The sequence below is a fragment of the Microcaecilia unicolor genome, chromosome 1 (genome assembly GCF_901765095.1).
Source record: "Microcaecilia unicolor chromosome 1, aMicUni1.1, whole genome shotgun sequence".
Lineage (NCBI taxonomy): Eukaryota > Metazoa > Chordata > Amphibia > Gymnophiona > Siphonopidae > Microcaecilia > Microcaecilia unicolor.
Window position 1 is genome coordinate 46,319,061 of NC_044031.1, and position 22,135 is coordinate 46,341,195.

Consider the following 22,135-nt stretch of genomic DNA (forward strand, 5'->3'; position numbering starts at 1 on the left):
TACACCACCATGCAAAACGGAAGTGAGGCTTCATTAGAACGTTGGTGGTGCCTTTTATATATATAGATACCAGAATCCATACATCACAAGGAAATGGTCTTACAATAACTGTACTTTATTCTTAGGTGTTTACCGTTAAATAGCAAGAGCAGGTAGAAAGTTTGAATTCATTTACATAGGAACTAATCACAAATTTCTATGTAGTTCCATACATATCCTCTGATCAAATGCAGTGACTCATCAGGAAGTTCAGGAGCCATTTGCCCAGCCATGTACCTGGGTCTTTCATGATAAAAGTGGAAAGGCCCTTCAGGTTGTGAAAAACCTGCTGGCAAGTCTGTCAAACAAAATCACTCAATCACACCAGGTCAGCTTGTTTTAAAATTAGAGTTTACTAGAGTACCTGATATGAATGAATTATTGGTAAACATTACTTCTCAAAGGACAAGCAAGATACTGTTTCTCACATATGGGTGCCGTCAGCCGATGGAGCCTGGTGTGGATGCTGCCCAGCATAATCTGTAAGAACCTTAGCATCCCACTGCACATGCGCAGGTGTTTTCCTGTCCGACGCATAAGCGCAGCACCAGCAATCTTTCGTTTTCTGCGGATCAGAGAGGTCGTGTGTTTGATCTCTCCTCAGTTCGTCAAACGTTTTCTTTTTGTGGTTTCCTCCCTTGCGGGCTTTTGTGCTCCTTCACACCTTTATTTTCTCTCCTCGGTACCGCTTGCGGTATCGGCGTCAGCTGCCATCCGGGTCGATTCCCCCTCAACGTCAGTAGAGGAAGCTTCACAGGAGTCCAGGCAGGGGTCGACTTCTCGACACCCCCCACGAGGTCATCGATCCTGGACGTCGAGACAGGCTTGGGTTCGGGCTGCTCTTAGGGAGCTTTGGTCCGATACTGATGAGGAGTGCTCATAGGAAGAGGAGGAAGACCCCAGATACTTTTCGGAGGCAGAGTCATGTGGGCTTCCCTCTAATCCTACTCCGCCAATTGAAAGTAGAATCTTCACCTGAGAGTCTGTCTTTCTCATCTTTTATACGGAAAATGCATAAGGACATCCCATTCCCTATGGAGGTTGTGGATGAGCCCAGGGCTGAGATGCTCAGGTCTTGGATTATCCTTCTCCGCCTGCTGAGGTTGCAACGGCCCCCCTGCATAATACACTCAGGGAAGTGCTTATGCGGAATTGGTCTTGCCCTCTTTCTAATCCTGTGGTTCCCAAGAAATCCGAGTCCCAGTACAGAGTCCATGGAGAGCCTGTAATGGTGAAGGCCCAACTTCCTCACGATTCCATGGTGGTAGACTGCTCTCAGAAGAGCCAAGAGTACTAGAGACTATACCTCGGCGCCCCCAGGCAGAGAGTCTAGGACCTTGGATTCTTTTGGGAAGAGAACGTATCAGGCCGCAATGCTCGCCGCCAAGATTCAAACTTAGCAGCTCTACACGAGCATTCACTTGCGGAACTCAATGAGGCAACTGTCTAGTTTGGTTGAAGCACTTCCTCTGGAGCTCGCCGAACCTTTTCACCAGGTGGTCAGGTAGCAGAAAGCGTGTCGCAAATTCCTGGCCAGGGGGACTTACGACACTTTTGATGTAGCATCCGGAGTAGCTGCTCAAGGTATAGTGATGCGCAGACTCTTATGGCTGTGTGTCTCTGACCTGGATCATAAGACCCAGCAGCAAATGGCGGATGTTCCTTGCCATGGGGATAATCTTTTTGGAGAGAAAGTAGAAGACATGGTCGATCAGATCAAAAAGCACCATGATGCTATGGATTCTCTCTCCCGCAGGGCGTCTTCTGCTACCTCCTCCTCATCCAGGAGGTTTTTTGGAGGGAGGAGGAGTTCTCCCTATTCCTATAATAGGCGTAGGTACACTCCTGCTTCTCAACAGCTGGTTCAGGCTCATTCCCAGCATGCACGTTCTCGTCAACGCCGTGCGCCTGAGGCCCCTAGGGCTCCCCAGTAAAAGCAAGGGATGGGCATTTGACTGGCCCCAGTGCAGCATAGCCTCAGAACAGATGTCCGTGCCGGATGGCTTACCCGTCGGAGGGAGGTTGATATTTTTTCACCAAAGGTGGCCTCTTATAACCTCCGACAGGTGGGTTCTTCAAATAGTCTGGTTAGGATACACTCTCAATCTGCTATCCAGGCCTCCAAATTGCCCACCGGGAGCTCAGTCCTTCAGCTCCCAGCACAAACAGGTACTTGCAGAGGAACTCGCTGCCCTTCTAAAGGCCAATGCGGTTGAACCAGTTCCAACAGCGTAAGAAGGGCTGGGTTTCTATTCCAGGTACTTCCTTGTGCAAAAGAAAACGGGGGATGCATCCGATCCTAGACCTAGGGGCCCTGAACAAATTCCTAGTTCGAGAAAAGTTCAGGATGGTTTCCCTGGGCAGCCATCTTCCCATGATTCAGGAAAACGATTGGCTCTGCTCTCTGGACTTAAAGGATGCCTATACATGCATCTCGATACTCCCAGCTCACAGGAAGTATCTTCGGTTTCAGTTGGGATCTCAGCAGTTTCAGTACTGTGTACTGCCCTTTGGCCTCGCATCTGCGCCCAGGGTCTTCACAAAGTACCTGGCAGTTGTCGCAGCATCGCTACGCAGACTGGGAGTGCATGTGTTCCCTTATCTCAACGATTGGCTGGTAAAGAGCACCTCGGAGGTAGGAGCTCTACAGTCCATGAGGATGACTATTCGACTGCTAGAGCTTCTGGGGTTTGCAATCAATTGTCCCGGTTCAGAAATTGGAGTTCATTGGAGCTCTGTTGGACACACGGACGTCTCAAGCTTATCTTCCCCAGGCAAGGGCAGACAATCTCTTGGCCCTAGTGTCCTTGGCTCTAGCGTCTCACCAGATCACAGCTCGGCAGATGTTGAGACTTTTAGGACACATGGCTTCCACAGTTCATGTAACTCCCATGGCACGCCTACATATGAGATCAGCTCAGTGGACAGCTTCCCAGTGGTGCCAGTCCACAGGGGATCTAGAGGATGTGATCCGCCTCTCCACCGAGTTTTGCAGATCCCTTCAGTGGTGGACCATTCGATCCAATCTGACCTTGGGACATCCATTCCAAATTCCTCAGCCGCAGAAAGTGCTGACGACGGACGCATCCCTCCTGGGGTGGGGAGCCCATGTGGATGGACTTCACACTCAAGGAGTTTGGTCCTTTCAGGAAAAGGATCTGCAGATCAACCTCCTGGAATTACGAACGATCTGAAACGCTCTCAAGGCTTTCAGAGATCGGCTGTCCAATCAAATCATCCAAATTTAGACAGACAGGTTGCTCTATATTACACCAACAAGCAGGGGGCATTGGATTTCGCCGTCTGCGTCAGGAAGCCATCAGGATGTGGCTTTGGGCGCACCATCACGGCATGTTTCTCCAAGCCACGTATCTGGCAGGTGTAAACAACAGTCTGGCCGACAGGTTGAGCAGGATCATGCAACCTCACAAGTGGTCACTAAGCATGGCCGTTGCCCACAAGATCTTTTGAGATGGGGCACCCCCTCAGTGGATCTTTTTGCCACTCAGATCAATCACAAAGTCCATCAATTCTGTTCCAGACTTGAGGCCCACGACAGACTAACGTCAGATGCCTTTCTCCTTTATTGGGGGACAGGCCTTTTGTATGCTTATCCTCCCATCCCTCTAGTAGGGAAGACTTTGCTGAAACTCAAACAAGACCGTGGAACCATGATTCTGATTGCACCTTTTTGGCCCCGTCAACTATGGTTCCCTCTTCTTCTGGAGTTGTCCTCCGAAGAACCGTGGAGATTGGAGTGTTTTCCGACCCTCATCACCCAGAACGAGGGGTCGCTTCTGCATCCCAGCCTCCAGTCTCTGGCTCTCATGGCCTGGATGTTGAGAGCTTAGAAATTGCCTCTTTAGGTCTTTCAGAGGGTGTCTCCTGAGTCTTGCTTTCTTCCAGGAAAGATTCCACAAAAAGGTGTTATTCTTTCAAATGGAGGAGGTTTGCCGTCTGGTGTGACAGCAAGGCCCTAGATCCTTTTTCTTGTCCTACACGGACCCTGCTTGAATACCTTCTACACTTACCAGAGTCTGGTCTCAAGACCAACTCCGTAAGGGTTCACCTTAGTGCTATCAGTGCTTATCATCAACATGTAGGGGGTAAGCCTATCTCTGGACAGCCTTTAGTAGTTCGTTTCATGAGAGGTTTGCTTTTGTCAAAGCCCCCAGTCAAACCTCCACCAGTGTCATGGGATCTCAATGTCGTTCTCACCCAGCTGATGAAAGCTCCTTTTCAGCCACTGAATTCCAGCCATCTGAAGTACTTGACCTGGAAGGTCAATTTCTTGGTGGCTGTTACTTCAGCTCGTAGAGTCAGTGAGCTCCAAGCCCTGGTAGTGCATGCACCTTATATCAAGTTTCATCATAACAGAGTACTACTACTACTTAACATTTCTAGAGCGCTACTAGGGTTATGCAGCGCTGTACAGTTTAACAAAGAAGGACAGTCCCTGCTCGAAGGAGCTTACAATCTAAAGGACGAAATGTCAAGTTGGGGCAGTCAAGATTTCCTGAATAGAGGTGTAGTGGTTAGGTGCCGAAGGCGACATTGAAGAGGTGGGCTTTGAGCAAGGATTTGAAGATGGGCAGGGAGAGTAGTCCTCCGCACTCACCCTAAGTTCTTGCCGAAGGTGGTGAGTTCCATATGAACCAGTCAATTGTCTTGCCAACATTCTTTCCCCGTCCTCATACCCGCCCTGGTGAAGACAAGTTGCACACCTTGGACTGCAAGAGAGCATTGGCCTTTTACGTGGAGCGGACAAAGCTCTATCGACAGTCCGCCCAGCTGTTTGTTTCTTTAATCCCAACAGGAAGGGAGTCGCCATCGGAAAATGCACCATCTCTAATTGGCTAGCAGACTACATTTCCTTCACTTATGCCCAAGCTGGGCTGACTCTGGAGGGCCATGTCACGGCTCATAATGTTAGAGCCATGGCTTTTTCAGTGGCTCACTTGAGGTCAGCCTCTATTGAGGAGATTTGCAAGGATGCAACATGGTCATCAGTCCACACATTCACATCTCACTACTGCCTTCAACAGGATACCTGGCGCGACAGTCAAGTTTGGGCAGTCGGTTATGCAGAATCTGTTCGGGGTTTAGAATCCAACTTCACCCTCCTAGGCCCATTTCTGTTCTGTTCCAGGCTGCCCTCTTACTTAGTTATGTTTCTTTTTAGGTCAATCTATGTTATGTCCTTGCCTTTGCGAGGCCCAGTTGACCAACGTTCATTGTTTTGAGTGAGCCTGGGGGCTAGGGATACCCCATAAGTGAGAATATTGAGCCTGCTTGTCCTTGGAGAAAATGAAGATGCATACCTGTAGCAGGTATTCTCCGAGGACAGCAAACTCAATATTCTCACAAACCCTTCCTCCTCCCCGTTGGAGTTATTAAAGTTCTTTTTTTGCTTTTCATTCAACTGAGGAGAGCACGTTCACGTCGCAGGCGGAAAGCCGTACGTGCATGCGCCGTGTGATTGTCCCGCGTGACACGGCATTCTAGAAGTCTCTTATTTTTTGCTTTGCAAGCGTTCCAGTCTCCTGGGCCATTGACGACGACGACGACCCATAAGTGAGAATATTGAGCCTGCTGTCCTCGGAGAATACCTGCTACAGGTATGTATCTTCATTTTACTCCCCCCCCCCCCCCCCCCCCCCCCCATTGAACCCTTTGATTTGGACCATTTTTCACTACATGTCTCAGAAGGCATCGAGCATATTAAAATGTTGTACTTGGTGCATCAGGATTATTTTGGGCACTGACCCCTGTATCTGTGGTATCCACTGCTTGGGACTGAACCGTGAGAGTTTTAATTATGTCTTTCTGGTCCTTTGATGTCTGCATCAGTGACATCACGTCTGATAGCTGTTGAGTCTATTCCATACACAGGGGCTGTGGGCATCAATATCAGCCCTGAGACCAGCCGACATCGGGTTTGACACTATGCATTCCACCTCCTCGTCGGTGCCACATGTTTGAGGGCAGGCATCATGCATCGACAAAGAGACATCGATATTGCTAACCCTCTGTGCATAGTGCCCGGGAGCTCCAGAGCATCACTATTGCTAGTCTCCAAAAGGTGTCAGCACCAAGAGGATTGTTAGTCTTCCTTGGTGATGGTGCCAAGCTGACTGGTTCACAGTTTCTCTTTGACACCAACAAATCTGCAGGCTTTCTCCGTGCTGACTCCTCGGTCTTTACTCGTGCCTGCCTCAGGAGATCTGGCCCATGCACAAAGGAGGAGCTCGGGAGCATCTGCAGATGTAGAGTGCTTAGGTATCGAGGGCACTTTTGCCAGCCACAGCACAGCCCCAACTGCTTGAGGAGATTCAGTCTGGAAAAAGGTCCTGGACACCGCACAGTGCTCTGGGTCCGTGCACACCTATCCGGAGCAGACCTCAGTGTCGAGGAGAAATTTCTCCAGGGTCTGAAGGACAGACCTGTACCTCAACATTCTTTGGCACATGGCCGCCAGTCTTTCAGGCAAGTGCAGACTCATACTTTCCATAAAGCGTACTTCGCACAGTCTGGTTCAGACCTTTCCTGAGAGTCTGAGAGGGATCCACAGTACTACTTGGTGGAGGAGTCCTTATGATACACCATCTGACCCCCTCCTCACCACAAGAAAAGCGTAAATTTCCTCCTGAGGGCATATCTTTCACAAACTTTGTACAGGAAGTGATGGAGGCCATTCCTTTCAAATTGAAGACTGAGTGTCAGCCTAGAGCTGCGTTGCTTCACTCTTCTGTATTATGAATCTCTTATCTAGGCACCTTTGTCCACATGGCACCTCATAAAATATATACTTTGTACAGAAGCCAGAAAGTTCCAGTTACCTCTCCTTGGTGGTTGAGGCTGCCCTCGAGGGAGCACAGTCGATGTCTCATACCTTTGTTCTTTTGGGCAAGGTAACTCAAACCCTAAATGTCATTACCAATAAATTGCGTTCAGCCATTTAGCCTCACTGGCTCCCAGGGTGTTGCGAAGTGTTTAGCAGTAGTCGTGACATTGTTCCTCAGACTGGGAGTCCATATGTTGCCCTACCTCGGTGAGTGGTAAGTCAAGAACACATCAACATACACTGAAAAACTGGAAACAGCTACAAAGAAAATACAAATACACTATCAGACAAACTAAAAGAACGTACTACAAAACCAACATAGGACCAAACTAAAAGGACACACACAAACTCTTCTCACTCGTAAACAAACTCCTAAATACTACACCGGTTACCTCTAACAACATAAATACCCCATCCGCCACCAATCTTGCGAAGTACTTCAATGAAAAAATTATAAAACTTCGACTCATGATACCTACCAACACTACTGAGTACACAAGCATCCTTGAATGTCTAGATCCAAAACCTGGGGAAAGCCCAGCAGATCGGTCATGGAATAACTTTGACACTTTATCACCAGATGAAACCTCACATTGGCTCGGAAAATACGCCAAGTCACAATGCAAACTAGACATCTGCCCCACTAGCCTAATAAGATCCGCCCCCAAACAATTCAAAAAAGACCTTACGAATCATGTAAACCACAGGCTTCAAAATGGTCTCGTTCCCATGGAGAAAGGAAACATCTTACTTACTCCAATGCCAAAAAATGCTAAAAAAAGCACAATGGACCTAACCAGCTATCGCCCAGTAGCATCTATTCTGCTTATAACCAAACTCATGGAAGGCATTGTGACGAAACAACTCTCTGATTACCTAAATAAACACTCAATCCTGCACAAGTCCCAATCAGGATTTCGGTCAAATCACAGCACCGAAACAGTACTTGTATCTGCAATGAACTCATTCAAACAAGCAATTGCAATCGGTAACATACTCCTCCTACAATTCGACATGTCCAGCGCCTTCGACATGGTTAATCATGGAATACTATTGTATATACTGGAATACTTCGGAGTAGGAGGAACAGTTCTCAAATGGTTCAAAGGATTCCTGACCACAAGATCCTACCAAGTGACAACGAATGCGGATATATCTCCCCCATGGACACCTGAATGTGGAGTTCCCCAAGGATCCCCCCTATCACCAACTCTCTTCAACCTAATGATGATACCTCTAGCCAAACTTCTAGCCAACCAAAACCTTAATCCCTACATATATGCAGACGACATCACAATTTACATCCCATTCAAACATGACCTAAACGAAATCACCAACGAGATCAACCAAAGCCTCAAAATCATACACTCCTGGGCAGATGCATTCCAGCTGAAACTCAACGCAGAGAAAACACAATGTCTTGTACTCACCTCACAACACAACAAAAACAACTACTCCACAATAACCACACCATACTGTTCTCTTCCTGTCGCACAAAATCTAAAAATTATTGGAGTCACCATTGACCAGAACCTCACACTAGATGCTCACATGAAGAACACAGCAAAAAAAATGTTCCACTCCATGTGGAAACTCAAAAGAGTAAAACCTTTCTTCCCAAGATATATCTTCCGTACTCTGGTACAATCAATGGTAATAAGCCATCTGGACTACTGTAACGCACTGTACGCCGGCTGCAAAGAACAAACCATCAAAAAACTCCAAACAGCCCAGAATACCGCCACCAGACTCATATTTGGAAAAACTAAATATGAAAGTGCAAAACCTCTAAGAGAGAAACTTCACTGGCTCCCACTCAAGGAACAAGTCACGTTCAAGATTTGCACGATTGTACACAAAATTATTCATGCAGATGCCCCAAGCTACATGCTAAACCTTGTGGACCTGCCTCCCAGAAACGCCATAAGATCATCCCGCAAATTTCTTAATCTGCACTTCCCCAGCTGCAAAGGACTAAAATACAAGCTAATACACACCACCACCTTCTCTTACATGAGCACGCAGCTGTGGAATGCACTACCTACATCCCTGAAAGCTATTGACGAAATAAGTAACTTCCGCAAATCTCTGAAAACACATCTCTTCCATAAGGCTTACAAAGAGAACCTATAGCCTTACAAAACTACCTACCTTCCACCCTGACTAACACCTGCCATCTCTCTTCCCTTACTTAATCTTTGCACACCACTAAATGTATCTGATATAATGGAATGATTATGTCATAACTATACTCTGTAAGCCACATTGAGCCTGCAAATAGGTGGGAAAATGTGGGATACAAATGCAATAAAATAAATAAATACAATCAAGGAAAGGTGTTCAAGTATCCATGCACAGAATTATTTGAGTGCTGGAACTCCTGCAGTTTCTCACCAAGTACCCCAAGTCCCTCGTGTGCATTGCAACCCTGCTGGACATGGTGCAAGCTCAGGCCTTCCTGCCTCTAGCTAGGATGAATGCCCTCATTGTCATTGTCACTTGTCTGCAGAATGTAATGGGTCGCAGCTCGGCAGATGTTGAAGTTGCTAGGCCACGAGTCCTCCACAGTACACGTTATCCCCAGATTTTATAAAGTGCGACTTAAGTTGCGCACGCAAATTTGTTCGTATTCTGGATTTGTGTGCATAATTTAATTAGCTAACAAACCAACCAGTGCCAATAATTGCCAATTAAGCAATTGTCATAAATTAGCTTTAGAATTTATGTGCACAACTGTCTTAAGCATATACTATAATTTAATGTGCTTAAATTCTAAGGTGCATAATTGAAAAAGGGGAATGGCCATGGGCGGGGTCATGGGTGTTTCTAAAACCTATGCGCATTGTTACAGAATACACCCAGTCCATGCCTAATTTAGGCATAGGATTTACGCCAAGTAAAGCCTAACTGCCCTCAACTAAATTTAGTCACGTGGACAGACACTAGGTGTATTCTATAAACTGCGCCTAAATTTAATTGTAATTTTTTTAGGTACCAAATTTTTTTTTAATAGAATCTAGCTGTATATGCCTACTCTTCAGAGGCACCCAGTGAATCCTAGTTTCCCAGTCATAGCAAGTTGAGGAGAACCTAGCTCTTATCCAGATCTCCCCAGAGCTGTCTCAGTCATTTATCTAGTGCACATTCCGGACCACATTGATCCTGGGATTACCATTCCAAATTTCCCCAAATGCATCTATTCTGGGCTGGGGTCCCATGTAGCTGGGCTTCACACTCAGGGAACTTGATCCGCCTGAGAGACAGAATGTCAATTCAACCTCGTGGAACTCTGGACGATGTGAAACGCTTTGATAGTTTTTAGAGATCAGGTGTCCAACCAAATTATACTTATTCTAACACAGGTAGCTATGCTCCATGTGGACAAGGAGGGAAATATGAGATCCTAACCCTTGTGTCAGGAAGCAGTCAGAATGTGGACTTGGGGCCACCAGTCACAAAATGGTGCTCCGGGCCACATACCTGGCAGGGAAGAACAGCCTGGTGAATAAACTGAGCAGAGTGATACAAACTCACAAGTGGACTCTCAATATGGGCATTGCCCATCACAGGGCCGGTCCTAGGGTTTCTGGCGCCCTCCTGCAGCCTATTAGTCGGCGCCCCTACCCATCCAGGGGCAGGATCACTATGGCTCCGCCCCTACAGTAGTCACACCCCTTTTACTAGCCATGGCATCATTGAAAATATTACACCTGTCTTCCCTTCCCTCCCCTCCACTCCATCTATGTCCAACAATTCTCTCCCTGCCCTCCCCTCCATCCACCTATGTCCAGCAACTCCCCTGCCCTCCATCCATCTATCCATCCATATCCAGCAATTATCCTCTTTCTCCCCTGCCCTCCCCTCCATGTCCAGCAATTTCTCCTCTCTCCCCTTCCCTCCTCCATCCATCCATATCCAGCAATTCTCCTCCCTCCCCTCCATGTCCAGCAATTTCTCGTCTCTCCCTGGGCCCTTCCCTCCCATCTATGTCCATCCTTGTCCATCGATGCTCCTCTCTCCCCTTCCCTCCTCCATCCATTCATATCCAGCAATTCTCCTCCCTCCCCTCCCCTCCATGTCTAGCAATTTCTCCTGTCTCCCTGGGCCCTGTCCTCCCATCCATGCCCATCATTGTCCATCGATGCTCCGCTCTCCCCTTCCCTCCTCCATCCATATCCAGTAATTCTCCTCCCTCCCCTCCCCTCCATGTCCAGCAATTTCTCCTGTCTCCCTGGGCCCTGCCCTCCCATCCATGTCCATCGATCAGTGCTCCTCTCTCCCCTGCCCTCCCGCTCCCATGTCCACCTGCCTGCCCTCTTCTCTGGTTTAAATCTTGTGTTTAAATTCACCTCTGACGTCGCAGCAGCTGCGCAGCGTCAGTGAAAGTGCTGCTGCCGACATCTCCCAGCCTTCCCTTTGCTCGTTCGTTCCCTCCGTGTCCTGCCTTCTTCTGACTTCATTTCCTTGCGAAGGCGGCACACTGAGAAGGGAACGAACGAGCGAAGAGAAAGCTAGAGACGTCGGGTTGGTGAACTATTTGTTGAAAAGCCAAAGCGTCCATTATCAGAAAATCTAAACAATTAACTGAAAGAGGAAATTGATTTTAATTATGCGTGTTAATCTCCCAAATCAGTAGTGGTTTCTTATGGTAGATCTACAGGTAATAACATTTCTGAAATACAGTAGTCAGAATACAACAGGTTAACAGGAAAGTACATCAGACATAATGTCAGAAGAGGTTAAGATAGTCATCTTAAATCGTGGGTCCATAATGACTTGCGCTCTATGCAAATTTTTAAACATTTATAAATAACTGTAACGCCTCCTGTTCTGACATCTTGTGTCTAGGTCTCCCATGTGTAGCCCAAATGGGCAGCATTCTTGATAAAGCCCTAAATTTTGGTTCTCAAAGGATATCCCAATAGGAGTCGAGATTCATATCAGTTTTAAAAGCTGTCTTAGTTTTAATAGAGCAGGAATACTCAAAGCATTAAAATTTTCATTTTGAATATAGGAGGAACCAAAAGAAAAGGAGGGGACCCCCTCATTAGACTTCTTAACATCATGTAAACTGCCATACTGACCCTATTCCATTATCACCGGAATCATCATACCTAATTAAAACCAGTCTAATGCCAACTATTAGTATCTAAATGACCTTATAAACAATGGGTAGTCAGCCCAAAGTCCACACAAAAGAGGGCAGTAAATTAGTGCAGTCTTCTGGTGCTGGGCCAGATTCTAAATGACAGAGGTTGCCTTAGTGATGGGTTGTAGATGTAATATGTCATTTTTGTAGTATTTAAAATTGTGCATGTAGTTCTGTACTCCATTTGAACGCAGGAATATTACGGCATACAAGAAATAAATAAAATGAAATCATGGGAATTTCCAGAATTGGTGCAGGGATGAAATTCAACAGTGACCTCATGATGCTAGGCTCCCACTATTGTAGAATTGTCTGTACTTGTCGGTTACAATGTAAGTAAACTGTAGTATTCTTAAAACCCATTGTAGTCTTCTTTTAGTATAGGTATTGTTGTTGGCATAGGGTGTAGATAAAACATATTTTTGTTCTCCAAAAGCATTTTGAATCATTCCTCATTTTAGATCAGAAATCCAAGCTGTATTCTGGGGAAACAATCACATGTTTAATATATTTCTTCATCAGCTATTTCCAGGGTTCCTCGGATACAGGTGGCCACTCAAATCAACCGTCACCACCTAATAAGACAGTCAGTGAGAGTGAGCTGAGCACCACTGCAGCAGAACTGCTCCAGGATTACATGATGACGGTAAGAAGATATTTTTTCAATCTCTTTGTAGCTTAATGCAAGCATTAGTGTATTGACTTTCCTAGTCCAGGGACAACATGAAAGCATGGTACACAACTCTGATGGCTATAGCTCTAAAACATCAGTACATGATGCTAACACAAAAATGTTATGTGTATGGGGGGGGATCGAATAGCTGAGCAGGCCCGCCAAGAAGACCAAGTAGTGGGCTAATAACATAGTAAATGGCAGCAAGTAAATGCAAATGTGGCACATCCGATGTGGTTAGTGAGGGGGTTAACCGCTGCCACTGCTTTGAGGTTACCTCCTTCATGCCGCCTTGGAAATGCAAAAGTAATTTTAGTGCTGTTTTGAGCTGAAGCATATAAATGTAGAAAATGACAGCAGATAGATCATATGGCCTATATAGTCTGCCCATCCATATGATCTACTATCTATTTGTCTCCCTTAACGATCCTACATGTTTGTCTCATGCTTTGTTGAATTCAGATATAGTCTTCATCTCCACCACCTCCATTAGGAGGTCATTCCATGCATCTTATTCTTTCCATATTCCTTAGATTACTCCTGAGTCTACCCCCATTTACCTTCATCCTGTGTGCTGTCATTCCAGAGATTCCTCTCAGTTGAGACTCGCCTCCTGTGCATTTATGTCATGTTGGTATTTAAACATGTCTATCAGTTCTTACCTCTTCCTGCCTTTTTTTCAAAGTATACATATTAAAATATTTGGCCCCATATGTTTTAGGACAGACTACTGATCATTTTAGTAGCGGCCCTCTGCACCGACTGAATCCTGTTTATATCTCCATAAATGCACACAATACTCTAAATAGGACCTCACTACAGACTTACACAGAAGCACTGTCACCTCCTTTTTCCTGTGAACTGTTCCTCTCCCTATGTGCCCAAGCATCCTTCGGGCTTTTGATATTGCCCTTTCTACCTATTTGTCCACTTTAAGATCATCAGATACTATCACCCCCAAGTCCCACTCCTCTTTTCTGCACAGTAGTACCTCACCCCCTTTACTGGGCTTCAAAACCCAAAGATGTACAAGTTCATGACCCTGCATTTTTTAGCATGAAATCTTAGCTGCCAAATTGTGGACCATTCTTCAAGCTTCATTAGATCCTTCTTCACACTATCCACACCATTAGAGGTACCCTACTGCAGATTTTGGTATCATCAGTGAAGAGCCCAATATTACCAGACAGCTGTTTTGCAATATGACTTACCAGTGCTAGGACCAGTTTTAAAAACATTTTTGTAACACCCTCTTCCTCAGAGTGAACTCTTTATCCTACCCAGGGTGAACTCCATTTACCACTACCCATTGTTGCCTCCCACTCAACTAGTTTCTTTTTTTTTTTTTTTTAATTTACAAGAAGTCTTTATTGTTCATTGAAACAACACAAGAAATGCAGAGTACATTCCACCAGAACGCATTTTCCTATGACTAATACAGTATTCCCCTAGTGCATCAAACATTATAACTCACAGTAGTTTCAACTTTCCAGTACCAACATCACGGAACTTCAAAATTTTTTCAAGTTTTTGATAGAGCAAATATTACCCCCTCCCATCCCCCCTCCCACCCCCCTTACCACCACCCGCCAGGAGGACACCACTGAGCACTACCCTTCTTAGCACTCTCTTTACATACATACTAGACCGCCAGAGCATCTAAAGGAATGTACTTCCAAACAGAGTGCCATTTTCCTAATTGTTGTGTATGGTCAGCCACCAGTCTCTCCATTTCACACACATACCTTAACTTATTAAGCCACTTAGCTAACGGGGGAACCCCCTCCCTCCGCCATTGTGAGGCTACAACCACCCTTGCTGTGCCAACCGCATGCTTAACCAAGGTTTGTTGACATGACAATAGGCCTGCGATCCTAGCAGAAAACAGGAACACCTCAGGGGCCCAGGGCACTGCGCACCCCAACCAGGTCTGCAACCTGTAGTGCACACTTCCACCATATATGCCCCATGGTACCCTTTTGGCCGCACCCTCTCCAACACGTGCACGAAGCAGTCGGAAAGATCCGCCACAGTCGAGCAGGTGTAAGGTACCATCGATATAGTACTTTCACGGCATTCTCCTGCAGGGGAACATGGGTCGACACCCCCACAACTGCTTTTTCTATTCTTTCCCACCCAGGGACTCCCAAACTCACACCCAGCTCCCGTTCCCAGCTTCTCCTATGCACCCCATAGCAGGGCGACTGCTTGCTTATACTATGGTACAGGGAACCTATCAATCCCCGAGAGGAAGCATGTCGCTCGCATATTTCCTCTAGGTCTAATTTCTTACGCTGCATCACCTCCCTCACCGCCTTACTTTTGAGGAGGGATACCAATTGACAATAGGCGAATTCACCTCCCTCCACCCCTGGATATCTGTCCTGCAACACACTAAAAGGCACCAGGGAGTCAGCTTCAAACAATTGGCCCCAAGTTCTCACGACTAACTCGTATCATTTGGTGAAAATCCCCTTTACAGTACCAGGCAAAAATAAAGGGTTGAAAGCTATTGGAGTATACCGGGTCAATATACATTGTCTCTTAGGGAACAGACTATCCCAGTAATGGAGTGTTACAGCTATGGAGGGACAGGCTCTATCAGTCATACTTCTAAAAGACTTTGGCAGCCACATTAGTGCACTCAGTGGCTTGTCACCCACCGAATGCTGTTCTATATGCACCCATTGGCGATCCGGGTATTCTTGATACCATTCAAGTGCTACTTTCCCCTGCGCTGCCCTATAGTACCATGCGAGATTGGGTACCCCCAGTCCTCCCCTCTTCCTCTCCTTATATAGGAGCGATCTCACTAGCCTAGGACGTTTTCCTGCCCAGACAAATCGCACCAGTTTATCTTGCAGAGTGGCTAAAAATCGCCTGGGCATTATCACAGGCAGCACCTGAAAAAGGTATAGCAATCGTGGCAAGATGTTCATTTTAAGGATGGCTATTCTACCAAACCATGATGTTCCCAGATCTCCCCAACGCTCTAGATCCTCCATAATAATTTTGCCCAGCCCCTTATAGTTTGCATTAAAGAGCTCCGAAGGTTTCCTAGTCAAGTTCACCCCCAAATATTTTAATTGTTTGTGAGCCCACCGAAAGGGAGAAGAAATCTTTAAGGACTCCACCACATCCTCCGTGAGTGTCACGTTCAGGGCCTCGGATTTTGCCATATTGACCCTGAATCCGGACACTGCAGAATACTGCTGTATCATTTGTTCGAGATACGGGAAAGTGGTCAAGGGTCGAGTGACAAACAGCAGTACCACTCAACTAGTTTCTAACCCACCCAGTCACTTTAGGGTCTATACCACGTGTACTCTGTTTATTTATAAGTTTCCTATGTGGAGCTGTGTTAAAGGCTTTGCTAAAATGTAAGTACAGCACTTCTAGAGGTGTCTCAGTTCAACTCTTTGGTCACCTAGTCAAAATAAAAATGTATCAGATTAGTCTGACAACGCCTACCTCCTAGTAAAACTGTTCTGCCACGGGTTCTGCAATCCAATGGATTCTGGAAATCTCGCTATCCAGTGTTTAGAAGTGTTTCCATTAGTTTACTCACCACAGTGGTCAGATAACCTGTCTGTACTTCCCAACCGCCTCCTATTTCCACTTTTGTGGAGAAGGATCACATCCGCCATTCTCCGGTCCTTTGGGACCATTCCTGGCCCTAGAGAAGCATTGAAAAGATCAGATAGCAGAGCTACCAGAAGTTAGGTTCTTCAGTACCCTCAGATGTATGCCATCTGGCCCTATCACTGTGTCTTCCTTTAGTTTAGCCAGCTCCTCACGAACAGTCTTCTGAAAATCATTCACGGTCTACCACACTTCCATGCTTCTTTTTTAGTTTTTAATCTTTATTACAACCACACAATACAACAAAATGCACCAAAAAAATAATACAACGTAACTTTCAGTTTTCACCCCTCCTACCACCCCCTTCCCAATCAAAGAATTCAAAACAAATGGATCAGACCGCACATGTTGATTCTTCACGGCTACCTGAACCCACAGGTCATAACAAGCCCAAAAGGTGTCACCCCGTCCCCCCAGAAATCAAGTACTAAAAGTTCAACAGATAACTGAATACAATGTGACAAACGATCGCACAGCAGGGACCAAATTTGTTGAAAAGTTTTCCAGGCCTTAGGAGACTGCCATCCAAAATCCAATCTCTCCATTTTCATTAAGAGTTCATTCCTCCAAGCAGTCACTGATGAGGCAGCTGCCTGCCTCCAGCACATCAAGATGCACTTTCTGGCAAGAAATAAGGGCTTATATAGGAGATTAGGACCTAAACAAAGGCCCAAAGAAACAGAATGTCGGCTCGACGCGGTCTATGGTCTATTCGCACCCAGAAAGGTTTTATTACAGAACATATGCACTAATGTTGCCGGCTCAGCTGTGCATCGTGGGCACTTGGCTTTGCCCACCAAATGAGCCAGATACACCCAATGAGGGAAATACACAGACAGTAAAACTTTATACTGTTTCTGAAAGGATACTGAACAAGTAAGATGCTTCAAGTGTTCCATTAACAACCAAAGCTCATCACCTGTGACCTCTTCTCAGTTTGTAAATTCTGATTCTAAACTCCAGCCAGAGTGTCATAATACCGAGCTTGGTGCCAAGCTGCACAAGATGAAATGATAAAAAGATAAGCTTGCCTTAGTTGTTCGAGTCAAATCAAAGTCTCGGAGATCAAATCCACAGCATCCTCATTCAAGTTAGATATATCCAGTACACTCGCATAATGATGCACTTGACGATAGGCTAACTAGTCAGCAGGATGCAACCTCCTCTCCTCCTGAAGCTGTGTAAAGGATTTCATAGCCCCAGTATCTGTCAAAAGATCATGAATATAAATCGATCCATATTGAGACCAGCACTTTATGTACAGCGTAGTTGCATCAGGATCCAAATCTCTGTTACCGCAGAGAGGAAGCAACATGGTAGAGGTGGAGGGGAGTTGTATCTGCTTGCAAAGCCACTTCCAACCCTGATGCATAGTTTTATAAGAGGATGTACTGCAGCCATCACCAAGTTTGGTATGAAGATAGTATATCATGTGAGCCCATTTAATCAACTGTTCCAGTACAGTAGGAGTAAAGTAAATAGTCCCTTTAATCCAGTCCACTAAACATCACACAATACAGGCCATATTAAATTGCCTCAAATCAGGTAAATTTAAGCCCCCCCACATACACACACCTTCCCTACCAAAAGGCGAGAGCTGGTTCAAGGAGAATCTAGGCCTCTTATAATTCCACTAAAGCTTTGTGAGACTTTTCTGAAAAAGAACCAGATCACGATTAGTAAGGTATATTGGACCACACTTCCATTCTTATTTGCATTTGTCTTCTGCAGTCCTGCTGACCCTTCATCCATGAAAACAGAACAAAAATATTTGTTGCATAATTCTACCTTATCTTTGGCTTCCACATATTCCTTCTCGCCACCCTTGAGCTTCGCAATATTACTTTTGCACTTCCTTTTATCACTAATATATCTAAAAAATGTCTTGCTGCCCCCCTTGTTTTTCTTTATTTACTATTTTTCTTCCATATCTATCTTTGTTTTCCTAAATACTTTCACAGCTTCTCTTTGCTTTTCCAGATATTGTTGTTTTTCTTTTCTGTGATCTCTTCTAGTTTATGAAGGTTAACCTCTTTTTCCTTACCTTTTGAGCTATTTCTTTTTAGAACCAAAGTGACCTTCTCTTCCATTGTCCTAACAAAAAAGTTTGTTTCTTATAAAATGGCTCCTTTAAGTTTTGCCCCCTACTTTTCTAGTTCCCCCAGATGTTCCCATCCAAATAAGTTTCTTGACATAGTTCCCTACCTCAACAAAGTATAGAACCTTTACTTTTAAATAAAGCCCTCTCCACGCACTTTTTAATATTGAACCATACTATCTTGTGGTCACTGAATGCCAGATGATTATCCACTGTGTGAATGTCTTCAAATAAATCTCTGTCCACTTCAACCTGTGGAAGAGGGCTATATATCACACCAGTGCAAATAAGTTTTCCATTCTCTTTCCAGTTAAGCCACAGTGCTGCCTCCTTAACCCATAAGTCCTGCAATTCTGTTGATTTAAAATGAACTATCATGTAACACCCCCTACTTGTCCTTCCTGAATAGATTATAGCCCAGTGTAACTATATCTGGGACTCCCACTAAATCCAAGTCAGCCTGAATATCCAGAACCTTATTTCCCATACTGTGGGCATTTTTATACACAGCTTTCCAAATGTTGTCCTTTTTTCCAATTTCTGTCCTTAATGACTAGTTGACTTAAGTCTCTGCCAGGCTTAAAACAGATCTTCTCTTAATGCCTCTAAATGTGAATCCATTTGTTTTTCTCCACCACGTGGCTCTAATCCTTTTCCTCCTCTCATGGATAACCAACCTCTCCCTTTCAAAGAGGCCATCAAGATCTTAGTTGTCATCTTTGACAACAAACTCACTTTTAAACCACAAATCGACTCAAGTCATCCGTGCTTCATTCTATTCTCTTCATCATATTCGTTCAGTATGCCCATTCCTTCCAGTCGCTCTTTTTTGCCATCTCTTGGCCTGGTGAGATAACCAGCCTCTCTGTGCGGACATCTCACTTCAGTCCTTCAAGTGCCTACAGCTCATTCAATTCACATCAGTGAAGATGCTCTACAGTGCAAGCTGTTTTGACCACGTTACCCCCTCCCCCCACCACGCTTAAGCTTGAATGTTGTCTCCCAGTTACCGCTCGTGTTACTTTCCAACTACTCACACTAGTTTACAAATCACACCTGCCTTCTGCCCCTTATCCCGTACACTCCCCTTTGTTTCCTCCGTTCTGCCGACCACAACCTTCTCCGGCTGCCGTCCTCTTCGGAACTCCATCTCGCTTCTTCACACTCCACTGTTTTTTTTGCTCTGTGGCCGAAATTTGTGGAATGAGCTTCTGCTTCACATTAGGAACCTACCAACTCTTTTTACATTTAAGAAATCATTTATATCTCATCATTTTACTCAAGTCTTTTCTTCAGGTTTTCACTAGGTTGTTGTGGTTTTTTTATTCTTCTGTCTTCCCCTCACTGATGTTATTGTATTGTAAACTGCTTTGAAGCCTAGAACAGGCCATATGGTGGTATATCAAACAGAAAAAAAAAAAAAAAATATTTAATGTTTTACTTGCCTGAGAGCTTTGTTCACCCATCCCTGATGCTTTCAGTCTAAAGCCCTCTTCAGTTGGTTAGCCAGTTTGCTGCAGAAGACACTTCATCTCTTCTTTGATAGATGGACACCATTTCATAAGAATAGCCAGACTGGGTCAGACCAGTGGTCCATCTAACCCAATATCCTGCTTCCAACAGTGGCCAATCCAGGTCGCAAGTACCTGGCAGAAACCCAATCAGTAGCAACATTAGCATCTCTGCTCAGTAGCCCTTGGAAAATCATCCCATGGTCTAAGAAGCTGAAACACTTCCTATGACACCATCTGTGCAACCAGGCATTTATCTCTAGGATGTGAGTGTCTCTGCTTTGACCTTTATGCTCAACTGGGAGGATTGACGAAAAGACCACCTGCACATCGTCTGCTTCACCCTCTCTCCCAGAGCCATGGAGACCCTTTTTGCTTCCCGGGGTACCGAGCAGTTTCATTTGTGCCAACATGGATGAGAAGCATTGGGTAATGGTCAGTAGGCTTGAGTCTTGGTAAACTCTCTAATGTTTCAAATGTTGATACCAGGCAGACAGCACACTTCCCAGGACATCGTCAGGTTGGCAGATGGATGCTTCTGTATCCTTCAGAAGGCAATCACCAACCACCACTGCATTTCACTTCCTAGTGGTCTGTGATCAGCAACTTTGGGGACTGAGCTGTAGTTCCTCCTGTTTTCAGGATGTTCTCACTTTCCTTCGCTTCCAGGGCTGCATATTGCTTCTTTAGTTCGAGGGCTACTGAAGTTGGGTTCTGCCGGATCTGATGATCCATGTCCCTGTTGTTGTCTTTCAGCAGGCTTCTTTTTTTTCCTCTGCTGGAGTTCTTTGATGCCTCCTGAGGCATTTTCTTGATGTAGTTCTTGTCATGGATGCTTCTCAACTATGCTGTTTAAATTGCTCCACTTCTTTCATAAGGGATTCTATCTGCAGTTATCTTATACATGGAAAAAGTTTCTCATTTTGGATCACGTTCTCTATCTGGATAGAGTTAGAAGCTGTAACCAGGGCAATAGCTTTGACACCATGTTTCCCAGTCGTACTCATTTTGTTGACTTTTTTGCACCTGTTGGAACAAAAGAGAAAAAGACCTGCCAAAGTCCCTATCTTTTCCTCATTTGTTCTGTTAGTCTAAATAGGTTCCTAGCTTCTTATTTGAGATCTAACCCCTTGTTCTGATTCTCTGTGTGTAGTCTTGCTTGCTCCCTCAGCTGTTGGGATATACAAAGGATTATTTTATAAATTGAAACGTCAAAAAAAATGTGTTATGTACCTGATTGTGAAATCTGGTGTGCTTCTTGTGTAGGCTAACCAGAAGGAGTAAGATTTAACTAATTTAAGATTAGTTCTCCATTACCAAATAATTAAAAATTTAACATTTTCCTGATTTCCCCTTGACCAACAGCAAACACTACTATGTAATTTGATTTAATTGATGAGTGGGTGGAAAATAGCAAGAAGAAATTACTTCAGTTTGCAGTGTTCTCCTTGGTTCTATGGTAGGTAAGGGGTGGAAAGAATGAGATTATTGACTTGTAATGTGATTGAGGAATACAGTCTTAGTGTATTGGGTTGCTGTATGTAGCAGGGGTGGGCAGCCAAGAGTCCTTGAGGGCCACAACCCAGTCAGGTTATCAATAATTCCATAATGAATATGCATGAGATTGATTTGTATACAAATAGAAGCAGTACATGCAAATCAATCATTGTGGAACTCTTTCAAACTCAAGAATCATGGTTGCCCATCCCTATTATATAGGAGCAACAAGAGGGGTAAGTGGGTTAGGGGTAGAGTGGCAGGGCTTATAAGTATCTACAGGCATCAAAGGCAAAGTGTCTCTAAATTTCAACAGATTATCAAGAAACTAGTGCAGAGAGGATTAAGAAGTTACAAAATAAGGTCAGCAAACTTGTAAATATCCAACAAATGCACTCAAAGCTAAGCCAGGTGGAAGTACACTAGTCTTGTCTTTTTTGCTCTGTCAGACTGGCTTTATGCCCAGTTGGGTTTTGAACCTATCAAAAACTGCTACATGCTGGATCACTGGTTTATTTTGACACCAGTACTCTTTAATATTTCAATGCAGACTGTAGGTTCATTTTGTTACTTTGGTGTCCTGATTGACTTTCTTCTTAAATTTGAACATCAGATTTCACAGGTAGTAAAATTGTTTTTATTGGCTTTGTCATCTTCGCGCTATTGTTTTCTGGATTTCTCC

General features: G+C 44.9%; 1 protein-coding gene across 4 annotated transcripts in view; it reads left to right on the top strand.

The window, feature by feature from the left end:
• The window catches only part of CCM2 (CCM2 scaffold protein), a 277,985-nt gene that overhangs the window by 229,325 nt on the left and 26,525 nt on the right, over positions 1-22,135 (top strand). For all 4 annotated transcript variants that reach the window (XM_030196787.1, XM_030196760.1, XM_030196778.1 and 1 more), the window contains one exon: positions 12,555-12,678. In XM_030196787.1, the coding sequence (XP_030052647.1) occupies positions 12,555-12,678 (124 nt within the window). The remainder of the gene's footprint in view (positions 1-12,554; positions 12,679-22,135) is intronic.